At 41.1% G+C, this 14,543-nt stretch overlaps 1 protein-coding gene across 5 annotated transcripts in view; it reads right to left on the bottom strand.

Moving 5' to 3' along the window:
* Positions 1–1,301: 1,301 nt before the first annotated feature.
* Positions 1,302–14,543, bottom strand: part of SIGIRR (single Ig and TIR domain containing) — a 37,551-nt gene continuing 24,309 nt past the window's right edge. For all 5 annotated transcript variants that reach the window (XM_079970245.1, XM_079970243.1, XM_079970242.1 and 2 more), the window contains 6 exons: positions 14,097–14,240; positions 13,765–13,908; positions 11,703–11,805; positions 11,017–11,167; positions 6,331–6,505; positions 1,302–3,379 (listed from right to left, as the gene is read on the bottom strand). In XM_079970245.1, coding sequence (XP_079826371.1) covers positions 3,186–3,379; positions 6,331–6,505; positions 11,017–11,167; positions 11,703–11,805; positions 13,765–13,908; positions 14,097–14,240 — 911 coding nt within the window. In that variant the 3' untranslated portion in view covers positions 1,302–3,185. The remainder of the gene's footprint in view (positions 3,380–6,330; positions 6,506–11,016; positions 11,168–11,702; positions 11,806–13,764; positions 13,909–14,096; positions 14,241–14,543) is intronic.

The raw sequence follows: 14,543 nt of genomic DNA, 5'->3' as shown, positions 1-14,543 counted from the left end.
CTGTATATGAGGAATTAATTTTAGCCCTCATACCTTACGCCGCATGAACTAAAAAAGTAGTTTAGTTCAATGCAAAGAATTATACTTTTCTGCAATTTGTCTCTCCCCCTCTTTAGCAATCTTAACCACTCCATGGTTGTCTACAGATACAACTGCCTCATTGGCTGGTTTCCTGCTTCTTATGTATTTAAGTTTTAGATTTTTAAAATGTTCTTAGTAAAACGCTCTTCAAATTCTTTTGACACTTGCTTTGTTGTCAACTTATAACTATAAAAACACTATGAAATAGTGCCGCCTCTTTGCCAGCTTTCAAATTGGTAACTAATGCTTTTAACAGCATTAAGTTATCTAATGCATTATTATTATTAGGCAACAGACACCAAAATCCCCAGGCCTCAAAAATACAATTTTATTTTATTTTTTGCATGCAAACAAAATATCATGCTTCTGGTACTAAATTGGGACTAGCACAAATATAGCAAAATGAAAAAACCTTTAAAAAACTAACCTCAGAAAAGCCCTTAAAAATGAAAGCAGTATTTCAGAAGTATGCTGATTAGAGTGTAACTGAAGAGGTTTCCTCTCCTGCTAGCTAATGATTTTGAAAGGAATAAGGCTGCCTCCTGTCTCCTAGTTACTATCCCCATTATTAAAGATGACTAGTGCATATGCCTTTCTTCTGTGACCAAACACGTTCATGAATATATCTAATGCCTTCAGTAGATATGCTTATGAGCCTTCAACCTATGTGGGGCAGTTCTGCTCATTTGTGTAACCTAGGAGCCGTGCAAACATAAAGTGTGATCAGCAGCCTTATGGTGCATTGTATTTCTTTTCTCAGGACACAACTACCACTTTTACTGTGACCTAAAGAGCTGAACTGGAAGCAAGAGGAGTCCCCATGCAGATGTTCACTAAAGTAGACTTCTTTGTGGCTGGAGGAAAGCGAGGGGCAAAAGTCATTAGCGTATTCAGAGGAATTGTATCCAGATAAAGTGATATTTCCAGTTTGGCCTCAAGATTAAGCACCAATGGACTAGACAGTGCTAGTGTTCATGGTTGGGAAGAAATTTTGGTGCGTATAAAGACCATGAGAATGTTAATTCCATTTTCATTGTTTTTAGCTGCTGGACCAAGTTAGTAGTGCCCATTTAGTCCTGACACAACTCAACCCTGATATGCAGAAGCTCCAGTTTTTCCCAAGTCAGGGCTTAACCCTTTAGATGCCAGTTAACTTGAAGACATCGGCTTTCTAGCGGCTGAAGTTGACAGCCCAGTGACTAGTTATGCCACAAAACAGCTAGCTTAAAATATTTATTTATTTAGCCACTTTCTGGTGTGCATACAATGTTTTTAAAGCAAGAACACCTGCCCAGTGAACAGTTTAGGCAGCAAACAACATTAGTAGCTAAACACAGCCTAAGAAATACTTTTTGAGGTGCCATTATTGCAATTAGGCCTTTTGGTGGGCGACTTACTCAGAGCCTTGCCAGAAGAAAACAAAGAAGCAGAGGACAAAGGACCATGTGCCAACCTTTTCTAAGACTTGCTGTGACAATTTTGTTAGCTGGAACGTAAGTAAAACTTGACCTTTTCATTCTGAACTTTCAGTGTCATTACTTTTCAAATCCTCCCTCCCCCAATAGCTATGCTTTTCTTGAAGTTCAGGCAGATGTTCCATCAACATTATAGCGCTTCTCTTTCCATCGTAGGCATTGATCTGCACTTAGTGGCAACAATGTATTGCTAAGGCTGTACTCACAAACTACCGTAACTAACTTAAGGCAGGTTTTCCAAGTAAATGTGGCTAGGATCAGGCTGTAAAGCTCTTAGAAAGTGCTACTTACCCAAGGGCTGCAGCTGTCAATGTGATTTTCATTCGGAAACTAAATGGCTAATCTAATCTGTTTTGTCCAAGACATTGCCTCCATTACACTGCTTTTGACTGATACGTTTCCAGCCACAACAGGGTCTCAGCAGTGCCAGACCAAATTGCTGTTATTTTCCTTTGTTCTATTACCTTAATGTTGGCCAGTCATCAGTGCCCATTTCTGAAATAGAAAGGGCTATCCAGAGATGTTAGCAAAAACAAAGGAGTCTGACAGACGTTGTTGGGGTCTCAGCATAGTGACCTAGTGCAAGATCTTCACCCAAGAACATACAATAGGGTCATTCGTTCCTAACAACTTCCCTTGATCCTGAGTAGTTATACAAACTAAAGATAATCAAAGTATAAGGCACTAACAAAGTCTTGCACGTTTCAGGATTAACAGAACTCCCCCAACAATTACAGTTCTGAAGTGATATAAAACCAAAGAGAAGGGATACTGTAGACAAGGAGTGGCTAACATTTTGGGCCCAAAGACTGCATTTACTCTTGACTAACCTTAACTCCTGCATGTATGCACATGCGTGCGCACACACACACACTGCATGCACAGGTATGCAGCTGGTCACATTCAAACACTGTCAATTTTGATTTTGTTTCTTCTTGCTGCTGCCACCGAAGTGCTGAGGTGCTGGGGGATGAGACAAAGTTAGGTGGGGGCCCACATGAACTCAGGTTAGATACCCATATTGTGGACTATATCAATTCAGGTCCAGCCTCTTCGTGTAGACTTCCAGAGCAGGAAACCACCTGCCCTCTAGGTAACCGGGTCCACTGCCACAGTTCCACTTCTGGTGACTTGGAAACCATGGTTCTATTAATGCTGCAAAAAAATCTTATTAGTCTGTTTTTACAGTCATCTAACATCACTGACTCATACATAGTCAGCTTGTGATCAAACACAATGCTAAAATCCTTCTCACGTATACTATTGCCATGCCAACCTAGGTATTCCCACCACCCAAACATGTGCATTTGAATTTTGCATTGGTCTCTGTTGAACTTCATGTGTCAATCAGCCTAGTTTCCAACCCACTGAGATCATGTTGAATTTTATTCCTGTCTTCTGAGGTGTTAATGATCCCTCCCATTTCCATGTCCTCCATAGATGTGCTAAGGATTCCCCTCCACCCCTTCTGCTAAGTAATTGATTAATATTATGAAGAGTGTGGAGCCCAGGACAGAGCCCTACAGCACTCAATTTGGTTGTTACGGATCAAAGAAACTACCCAAGCCGATTGTCATTGTCAAGGCACATCGTGATAATCAGTTTCACCAAGGAAAATTCCAGCATCTCTTAGATATCATCCTCTGTCACCAGGCAGTAGAAATCTGTCCTTGCTCCATAGTTCCGAGATCCCAAATCAGAGATGTCAATCTCACTCCTTTGGTTTTCCCCAAGCTGTATTTCTTCCAAAGCACCAAGTGGAGGACCATCAGGGCCACTCATGGGAGGAGGTGGTGCGGCTTTGAAAATGGACCCCCTGCCACCTGTAGGATGGGAAGGAGAAGGTAGCAGTTAGCAGAGAGGAAGGGATGGCAAGGCAGAATGAGACAAGTTGAAGTGCTTTAAAATGACCAGTGCCACTATACTTTATGCTAGTACAGTGGTACCTTGGGTTACAGACGCTTCAGGTTACAGACTCCGCTAACCCAGAAATATTACCTCGGGTTAAGAGCTTTGCTTCAGGATGAGAACAGAAATCGTGCGGCAGCAGCAGGAGGCCCCATTAGCTAAAGTGGTGCTTCAGGTTAAGAACAGTTTCAGGTTAAGAACAGACCTCCAGAACGAATTAAGTACTTAACCCGAGGTACCACTGTATTCACAAGGAGGACATATATACAGTTCAAGCTCATTTAAACACCAGTTTAAGTATCATTGCTTCCCACCAACATTTCTGTGAATAGTACTTCAGTGAGATTGCTATCCTTCCTCAAAGAACTAGTTGCTAAGGCTAGCCGGAGAGAAGGAAGAACTATTAAACCAATTTAAGTATCAAGTTGCGTGAGATGCAGGAGATCTATAACTAGGAGACAGTACAGATTGGGGTAATGCCACAGTGAAAAGAGTTCAAAAATTTTTTCCTCAGGTCTGAGGCTCAGGGTCACTGCTCTAATCAAAGCTGGAGCCTCTGGCTACTTTTAACTAAAAGCAGAAATGTCAGGAGATCTAATTATAGACCTCCTGCATCTCATGCAGCCTGGGAGTCAGTTGGCAGTTTTAAACTTAATTTAAATGTTTTATTTTAGAGCATGCCTTGACATGTCAGACAAGAGTAAGGGGCTTGAATATTTCAACACCTAGGGAATCTGGAGCAGGCTTCAGTCCCGCCTTTCGCCAATCCCCAGGGTCTGAGAGGAGCTGCTCTTCCCCTTAGCACTAACAGCAGCATTTCAAAGACCTCAGGAGGGGAGCTGGGAAGAGAAACAGGTAACACCTTTGTAAGCCTCATGAAATACATTTAATGTGCATCACTTTCTCTCAAGCAGGAGAGGGTGTGTGTGTGTGTGTGTGTGTGTGTGTGTGTGTGTGTAAAAATCAGGCGCTCCTAGTGAGAATGAAATGTCTTCCAAGCAACTATTCCCTTTGCAAGCGAGAGAATGAGGAGCCTCAAGCATCCTGGCATGCTGTTGTATGGAGCAACTAGACTAATGAGGAAAGCTTCCAACAAGGTGCACAGCCGCGCCACACAAGAAACAAGGCCTATTAATGACAGTGAATGCAACACCCTCAGCAAAATAAGCCCAACGCTGCTGTCTCAACTAAAGGAAAAGCCCAGCCAAACCCATTATTTTCTCTGTTCTTCTCTTGACAATAAAATCACCGTGTACAAGCGAGCTGGGCTTGCTCTTGCCAGTCGCTCGTAAATCTTTTATGACCACTGAACTTATTTTGCTCCTGTTACTAAAATTAAAATGTATTGCTTTGCAAGTGCTCAGCCTGTGTTAACAAATCCCCAGGGCCAGAGCTTGTTCTTCACAACCTCTGGAACCGATGCCTCAGGTGTGCTTCCTACTCATTGATCCATTGTACAGCCATAGTCCCACAGGCCTAGGAAAAAGGATGTCAGGACTAAACCACCAAGCTCTCTGTAGTCTCAGGCTCAGAGAATGGAAAACTGCCCTTTGGTGGATATAAAACCCATTTCTTTTATGAACTCTTGGTATGTTTGCACATAAATGATAGAGGGAGGTGGTAAATTACATAAATTTCCACTCCTTGGTATTGCTACTCTAAGGAAGCATGTAGCAATAATGACACCATTATTTCCTTTCTTCCTCTACACACACACAAATGGATTCATAGCCAAAATAACATGTTCTCTATGAAAACATGTTGCCCTGCTCCCTATCCAATGTTAGCATTGAATGGAAAAAACAGATGAATTAATTCTTCTGCTGCAAAATGTGCCACAGTATGTATGTGTGGATTGCTGCATGACAGGGAAGATAATTTCATTTGGATTGAGGCAATGGTTGTTTGACTGATGAAGGATCAGCTAATCAGGTGTAACTCTGAACTGGCCATTGAAAGAAAGAAAGAAAGAAAGAAAGAAAGAAAGAAAGAAAGAAGGAAAAAGAAAGAAAGAAAGAAAGAAAGAAAGAAAGAAAGAAAGAGGAAGACCTGTTATGCCATTTGGAAGCCACAGAAACAGCATACAATGGTGACCAAGCCTGGTGATCAACCAAAGTAGACACATTCTGCCAAGTCAGATGGTATATAAAGGCCTTAAATAAATACTATTGCTTGTGATCTGACTACACTACACAGGCTTAAAGTGGAGAAAATAAATTTTAAGGAATCTGAAAGTGGGTGCAGAGGCTTCACTTCCATTAGTCTCCACTGTCACCTCTGGCTGAACAGGTTTTGATAATTCTGAAATAAAGAAGAAACCTATTTCCTAGAGGTGAAACTAAGATGAGAGTACGTAGCACAATTTGATCACATATTTCAAAGCATCTTTAATTCGGGGGGGGGGGCAGTCACCATCTGACTAGCCTTAGCTTTTGTAATCAAAAGTGAGGCCTGATCCTACACATCTCCACTCTAAAGGAAGCTCCCTTGAGTTCAATAGAACTTACGTTAAAGTAAGTGTACATAGGGTTTTGGCATACCATACTAAAATAGCTGTAATAATACAGGCAGGAAGCACACAGTTAGCTCATGGCAGTGTGTAGAAAGGCACCTGGCTGACTGATTAATAAAGCTGCTGGGCTATACTTTTTCTAATTTTAGCAATTGCAGTGTTCTTCTATCAAGTGATTTTTTAATGGGGTTTTTTCTTTCAAACTTAATTGTGAGCCTCACTTGAGAATCTTTCTGGCTAACTGTGGACTAACACTCAAAAAACCAAAAAACCTCAGAGCAGGATCAAAAGCAACTGTGTGTTCTCCTGTTGGCATGCTATGGTGGCAGAGTGAAGATTAAACAGTGCTGTTACCAGAGTCTCCTTCAGGGTGCGAATCCCCCCGGAAATCCAAGTAATTGCTGTTGAGGATCAGCATAGGGTCCTTGTCTTCCTGGAAACTGGTCTGGGGGTCTCCCCTGAGGCCTTGATAGGATACTTTTCGTGGCAGGGCGAGGCACAGTTCCTTCCAAAAATCAGATGAAGGCGCCTAGAAGCAGCAAAGAGGCAGCATCTTGTCACATGCTCATCAGTTATACACAAACCCTTGTGCGATATATCTGTAGGCAAGTCCCAGCAGCCCTGCCTTGAAGGCAGCGTTCTCACAGGAGCTCCTCGTCTATGAAGCACAGGCACCCTGTCTGGCTCCCAAAGGATTGAACAGAGAGAGATAAATGTTCGCTACAACAGAGGAATCTACAGCTCCACCAACAGTTTCCCCATTCAGCTTTGTTTCATCTTTGAGATGAAACGCACTGCAAAATCTAAGAGGTATTAAGTGGCATTACTTCTGATGGAAGGCTTTCGTGACCAGATAAAGCAACAGATTTCGCCTTTCCATTAACCTAGGATTTCAGTGCAATTTTAAATTGAGTGAATTCTTTTTTTTTCTTTTTTCTTTTTTAAAGTAAGGCTTTTGGCTTTGTCCTCATGGATAAAAGGCAAGAGAACATGTGGCTGGTATCCAGCGAAAACTCCGAAACAGACTGCAATGCTTCAATGCCTTGCACAGATATTTTTCCCAAGCTTGCTATTTCCTAACTTCATCTCACCTTAGTGGCCCAGTCTGTACATCACAGTAAACCATAGCTGCAAGCAACAGCTGCATGCAGTAAGCCAGGTTTCCTCAAACTTGGCCCTCCAGGTGTTTTGAGACTACAATTCCCATCATCCCTGACCACTGGTCCTGTTAGCTAGGGATCATGGGAGTTGTATGCCAAAAACATCTGGAGGGCTGAGTTTGAGGAAGCCTGCAGTAAGCCATAGGCCTAGAGGAGAAAGTGACCTATAGAGGTTATGAGAATTTGAGACAGATACTGGGAGCTGCCTGCACCCTTGAGGTAAAGGGGCATAGCTGACAGGGACCTCCAGCAATGCTTTACAGCCTTTTCAGGCACAAGAAACCACAATATTTCTACGTAATCCATTCTACTTCCTTGTTGCTACTTCAGCCTAACTGATCTGATAGTGTGCTTCTCTGGGGAACAGCAAGGTGGGTAAATATACAAATTAAATAGATAATTATTTGTATTGGCCATTGACCGTATCAAGTCAAAATGTACAGCTACACAGGAGCAACACTGTAAATAAAAGAGCAGGAATTCAAAAATGAAAACATCATTAAACAAAAAACATTGGCAGGAAATTAACAGCCGCCACAAACATTTAGCCTGCAGTCCTATTGCAGAAGCATCCACAAACTTTTAACAGCATTTGGCCACAGCTAAGGAAAAGCTGGCCACTGTTGATAATACTCTTTTTTGAACTTGCCAGTAAAAAATAAATTATTTGAAAGCCTGATCAATGGCAACATTCCCCCAGAAACTGATGAAAAAATTACAAGCTTTCTCAGAAATTGAGCATCCAGTAAGTAATGGGTTATATCTTTCACAGAATGTTCTCCACATAAGCAGATTTGGGAAGCAAAAGAAATATTTTTGCATCTCCCATGACAGGAAGTTGCATACACTGCATTGTGAGCACAGGGAAAGTCTTATGCTGGTGAAATTTGATAGATCCATCAGATACAATTCAATATGTTTATATTTAAACTTAACTGCCATGGTGTGATTTTAGAGTTGGAAACAAAATGTAGGTATTTCTGAATAAAGAGGTCACAAACACTATTCTTTAAATCAAGTTTTGCAACTGTAGAATTCCTGCTGGAAAAATATTCAACGGGGGGGGGGGGGGATTGTTACCAAGCATCAGAATTGAATAAACTATCCCCTGACTATTAATTACAACATCCTTTTGGTTATATTGATTCAGAAGAATTGCAGGAGTTCATTCCAATAGTTAAAGCAGGCTAGCATTCACTTTTACTTTTAGAGCTAAAATGGCCCATTTTTTATTGGAGAAATGCTGTTAGCCAATTTGATGGTGTTCTGAACCCAATCAAGTCGGATGAGAAGCAGGCACACCCCCCGTAAACCCCAAGATCTCAAATGCAAAGAGCAACTGCATAGTTAATTTGAACCCATTTTAGAATTGGCAATAGGCATGCCAATATTTCAAGGTACTATTCAGCTGTCATTCAGCTTTTAGTTTTATGGAATTTCAGGGGAGCTGCGAACCACCAGAGATGGAATATACAGAGCTCTTTCGTCGTGTGTGCCTGTTTCCAGCATGGCAGCAGGTATGTACAGCCAAACAGAGCACTATCAAACCCCCTGCTCATCAGCTGGTGAGTGGAAAGCAGAGAGTATAATCTTGCTGGCTGAAAGGGTTTGCTTTGCCAGAATGAAGACTGGCTTGTGGGCCAGAGGTTGCCCACTCCTGCTGTATAACCTCCTTACAAACCAATCAGGATGAACAATCTAGAATCCACCCTAAACATAGGAATATAGTTGGACACAATCCACTTATGAGATAATTTAGCTTAGTTTTTAAGGGTAAAGCTACTACCAAATTAACACATGGCAAGCAATGCTGGTGTTCGAGGTTCTCCGAGAATGTATTTCTACTGATGTAATCAAAGGCAGTTTTAAAATCAACAAAAACTGCAAAGAGCTTATTTTTTCTGTTAACACAGGAATTAAATGAGCAAGCACAGAATGGTTGTCAAGCATTAACTAGCCAGCTTTAAAGTCAGCTTGTTATTCAGCAATTACATTGTGCAACATCGGCCATTCTTCATACTCAAAACAGGAGGTATTTTACATGTAATTTTTAATGCTATCCATAAGACTGATTGGTATATAATTTGTGTGTCGCCTTTCTTGAAAACTGGGATCGCTGTGCTCAGATTCCACCCTGATGGAATACAGCCAATTGGTTTTTTTTGAGCCAAATAATTTAGCAATGACAGGACCACTCCACTGGATGTTACTTTAAAACCTCTCTTGATATTAATTCCTCTCCTAATGCCTTATTTTGGAAAGAGTCAGATTTTTAATCTGACTAAGAAACAAGAAGCCAAAGATCGCACCTACAGAGCTCAAGACTGGCAGCCTGTTACTCATGTACAGCAACAGTCTTATTAAAAATGTTAATGTGCTGTTCCCATTTTGTCTTAGAGATAGGAGTAAACAAAAAAATAGCGGACATATGGTGGCTTTGATCCACTCACTGCCAGAAGGAAGCAGTATCCTTACACCTAATGGCATTTTCCAGGCACTGTTAAAGCTGCTTTGAAATATTTTGGCTGTCGTAACTTCTTATTAGCAGGGGAGGGGAGTAGGTAGTTCCTTGAATGCTGTGTCTAAAAGGCCTGTTTAACAAAGCTGCTTAGGATTCTTTACATTGTAAGTAAAATCAAAAAGCCCCTTTCTTATGTCTTGAGGCATAGGTTGTGTGCACAGCAGAGTGTTAATTGCACAAGTGAGTTGCACAGCTCTGATTTTTCCATGTGGATTTTTGTGTGCATCTGTCCACAGGACCACCTTCAAACGAACTCTATTGCAGTGCTTCCTGTCCCCCAAGAGTGGGAGGTGCTTGATGGGATGTCTTTGCACTGTGTGCTGTTGTCCCCTCCCCTCCATTCCTCGCACTCCCTAAGTTCTGGAAACCTAAGGTCTATTGCAAGCATGCTTGCAGTTATTTGTTTACCTGTGTGTGCATCCTATTTATGTATTTAAATATTTATATGAGGTACAAGTTTTGCATTATACCAGACTTACAAAAAATGATGGGTCCAGTTCTTTAAAAATACACACACATGTGTCATGTCAGTAGTTTTTCTAATTGTTGTAACCTGCCCTGGGACCGTGAGGTGAAGGGTGGGTGAAAAACCTAATAAAATAACTAAATATCCTGATGTGCAACTGCAAGGAGTATTTTGAGTCACAAGCATGCTATTGTTCATTTAGCACAGATAAAGAAACAGCAATAACTGTAAACCAGAAGTCTCTATCCTGCTAGAATGCTCCCCTGCAAATGCTCATTTTAGGGAAGGGTTTGTGCTTTTTTCCTTCTCCAGCCTCTAACTTCCCCCTCTCTTTTCACTTCTCTTTGCACTGAGAGTACTCTGGGTGAAGCAAGTATATGTTTCCAATTCTTATTTCTCAGGTTCTGGTGCCTCCCTGTGGTTCTGTTTGCTTCTTTAAAGTGGGAGTTAAAATATAACTTATCTATATTTTCTGCAATGCTTACAACACTGCTCATGACCTCCACACATGAGCCATGGAGCAGTCAAGCCATGTTAATCTAAAAAGGTATCATTTGGCAAATCTCTGGAGCTGATGATTTCCTAGTCAACAGGTAAATAGCTAAAATAAAAAGTAAGTAACAGGAGATCATGATCAAAATAACGGACAGACAAAAATATATTCAACCTACTTTCATGAAGATGCTACTCTTTAGTGCCAAGAAAAGCAGGTAACAGTTATTACTCTGGTATACATCACAGCAAGGTCAAGTAATGGAGGATTGGCTCTCAACCCTTCTTGGAAGAGAAGCTACTCTACACTTCTATGCTTCTTGAATAGCTTCAAGTACTGCCTTGCCACTGAGAAACAAAACCACAGTGATGAAGTTATGGCCTTGCAGCCCACAACTTACCATGGACCCAGCACGCCACATCAGAAGGGTCACTGTGCTCTTCTGCTGCTTCAGCAAATTTATGGCTGGATGTGCTATTTCTCGGTACTGGCTCTCAAAGACAATGAAGATTGGCCTCCGGGATAGTTCCAGCAGCCTCCAAAGACCTTCCCTGCAAAACCAGACAATCGGTTAGAGTCCTAAGCAAATCCACAACCAAACTATTGAAAAAGCTTTGAACCCAATCTAGTCACCCAAAAAATTAATTCTAAGCACGACTAGTTTCAGTAGAATTCAAACAGTTCAATGAAAACTTCAGGAACTGGTTTGAGAGGCATTAACACTAAACTGCTGTGCTTCATTTCCAGATATATGAGAGAGATTCTGGGTGTTGTGATTGGAGGTGTATACAGAAATTGGATAAATTCAGATGCCCTTCTAACCATAGATAGGAGAGCCAGGAACATACTCCCACCTGCCTTCCTACTCCCTTCTACCTTCCCTCCTCCTCTTATGAGTACAACTTATTGGAACACTTGACTGGTTTGACAAGCCATAGTTTACCAGGATAACCAAATAAGCAAACTATGATTTTAGTGATCCCTCCAAATCAGAATTGCACATACTATTTGCCCGAGTCATTCCTTATCCTCCAAAAATGAAAGGAGGATCAGAGAACTTGTCTCTATTGCTGACTCTCTAATTACCTGAAATTATTGTTGCACCATTCCTGTTCCAGATATGCATTAGAGAGAACCACAATGAGGCGGCGGCACCGGCTGACATTCATAATCAGATCTGCAGAAGGTTCTGAAAGAGAGGAGAAAAACTAAATCTCTTCTGAGAAGGGCCAGAACCAATCCATTGTTGTTTCAGCATTCATCCTTCACCTGTACAAGAAAGAAATACCCTAGCATCCAAATGCATATCCACTCTGCTCTACAGAAAGGAGAACCCCTGGGCAATGGAATAAAAACTAACCAGCCTGTTTAGAACTTCCCTGTCCTTCAGACAGCACCACTGGTTTTGGATATGAGTGCCTCTGGTGGAACACTCAGGACATATAAAAAAAAAATGAAGAGTATACTCAAACATTGCATTTTTTAATTATTAGACACACCACAAAGAGCACAATACAGATGCCATTTCCATAGTACTATACACTCGAAAAGGTAATACAACTGCTGAGAAATGCTGTTTTGTGGTGTATTCTTGTTTAACCAGAACTGTCCATTGTGGGCAGCATTTTAGAATATGGAGGAGCTGCATTTTGTACACAGCTTGTTTTGAATCCTCATGCAAATGGATGCTGCATACTTTTTATAGAAGTTTTATTAAACAAAACAGTTGAAGATAAGAGCAAATGGCCTGAAGGCACATGATTACAGTGATATTGCGGAAGCCAGAACAGGGGTGGCCCTGTAAACTGCCTGGATAGGAACTACACTTCATGCTCTTTGGAGGAAGATTAAACAAGCTGTGCCCAAAATAAAGAAACAACACATTGTCAAACATATGCAATAACAGCCTGGAAATGTGGAGGCACAGGGAGAGGCAGCGGGCCAACATAAAACAACCACCCTTTTCTATGAAATGCATATCTGCAAGGTCATGCAAGTTAAGCAATGCATCATGTCACAGACTTTGAACAGGTGTAGAAAGCCCACCAGTTGTGCTGAACATATACTGGGCAGACTGTGAATACATCCTACTTAATATGCAAATGGAACCTAACTGTGGACAACTGGGTGGTTAAGGAGAATACATTTTTCTTCGTACAACAGAGAGCCTGTCTATAAAATATTCAGTTCCTACTTTGCACAGTTTTGCCATTATTGGTGTTTAGAATTAAAGGTATTTTAGGTTGCTTTAGAGGCACAAAATAGTGTGCCAAAGGACAAAGTAATTTTTCAGAGCCATACTTTTGCATCTATTAAGTAGCAAAGTGCAGCGTTCAACAGGCTTCATTTCAGATACAGTGGTATCTCGGGTTAAGTACTTAATTCGTTCCGGAGGTCCGTTCTTAACATGAAACTGTTCTTAACCTGAAGCACCACTTTAGCTAATGGGGCCTCCTGCTGTTGCTGCGCGATTTCTGTTCTCATCCTGAAGCAAAGTTCTTAACCCAAGGTACTATTTCTGGGTTAGCGGAGTCTGTAACCTGAAGCGTATGTAACCTGAAGTGTATGTAACCTGAGGTACTACTGTACTGCATTGCAATGTTTGTGGCCCTTTCCTTCACTCTGAAAAAGGATACAGATGTCAAGCTGGGATCATATATGAAATGCACAATGGTGTCCTGAATGTATACACCAGCCTGTATTCTAATATCTCAGTCAGATATAGCACTGCACTATGTTTTACATCTTTCCAATCTACCTTGGAAACAGGGACATGGATTAAGCTGTACTTGAAATGCAGAATGTTCAGGGCAACTTTCAGGGAAAGTTGCATACCAACTTTCATCCTGCTGTCTCAGTGTCTAATAGAAATAGTGTTTTTTTGCATTCTCCTCCTCTTGTTTGAAAATGGATGCAAGAGTTAACCTGATATTCAGACTTAGTGTGTGTACCGATTTCAATTGGATATTTTAACACTTAATAAAGCTACCATATTAAACATAGGATGCCAAATGGGCAAATTAAACTGAAGGTTTCTCTTCATTTAGCCAACTAATCCATTTCAGATAAGTTATTTGCAGTCTGAACTCAACAGCAAGTCTGAGTGCCCAGGTACATATTAAATGAGGTGTCGGACAAGGTTCTATACCTGAATTGGGCAGGATGTCTTTATCATCCAGGAAAATCTTGTAGCCATGACGATTCTCCAGCTGTGGCTTCACTATGAAGTTGACAAACTTTCTATCATCCGTTGAGTTAGAATAAGACACATAGGCATCATACAGCTTTCCATCTGTGGAAAAGTACCAAGAGGAGAAATTTATTACAATTTTTTAAAAAACAACAACAACAAAACCTGTGCTGACTAGCTATAACACTGAGAGGATAATTCTTGTAGAAGTTCACACTTTGGGTTGGACTGTCATTGAAACTCGCTCACAAGGGGAAAAGTGACAGCCAACTCTCCAGCCCAATATTTACCATTGATCTCCACCTCTCCATGACGGTTTCTGTACCAGAGGAGCACATTCAGACGGCACTTCACATACATCACAGCCATTAGTAACAGCAGTGCCACCGTGACAAGTGCAGCTAGCACAGCGCCCAAGTGCCCAGCAGTCTCTGCTGTAATAGAAAGACATATTTTAAATAGCATTAAATGAGAAAACAGCCTTACAATTGATAGGATGGTAGAGAAAAAAGGAAGAGAAGGGTTGGGGTCTATGGTCTCAGAATATACCAAATTATAAAGAAAATGAGGGGTTATGTCATTCTTGAACAATTTTTAGTATCTTGATGACTATTCTGACTATCAGAACATGCAACCATGATGAGGAAGAGATGAGCAGAAGCTAAAAGACAGATTTATTCTAGCACCACATTGTTAGATCATCCTCCAAATTTTGCAAGGATCTCCATTCACAAGAT

This window comes from Podarcis cretensis (assembly GCF_951804945.1).
Source record: "Podarcis cretensis genome assembly, chromosome: 1".
NCBI lineage: Eukaryota > Metazoa > Chordata > Lepidosauria > Squamata > Lacertidae > Podarcis > Podarcis cretensis.
Note: the sequence above shows the minus strand (reverse complement) of the source record. Positions and strands in the feature narration are given on the sequence as shown.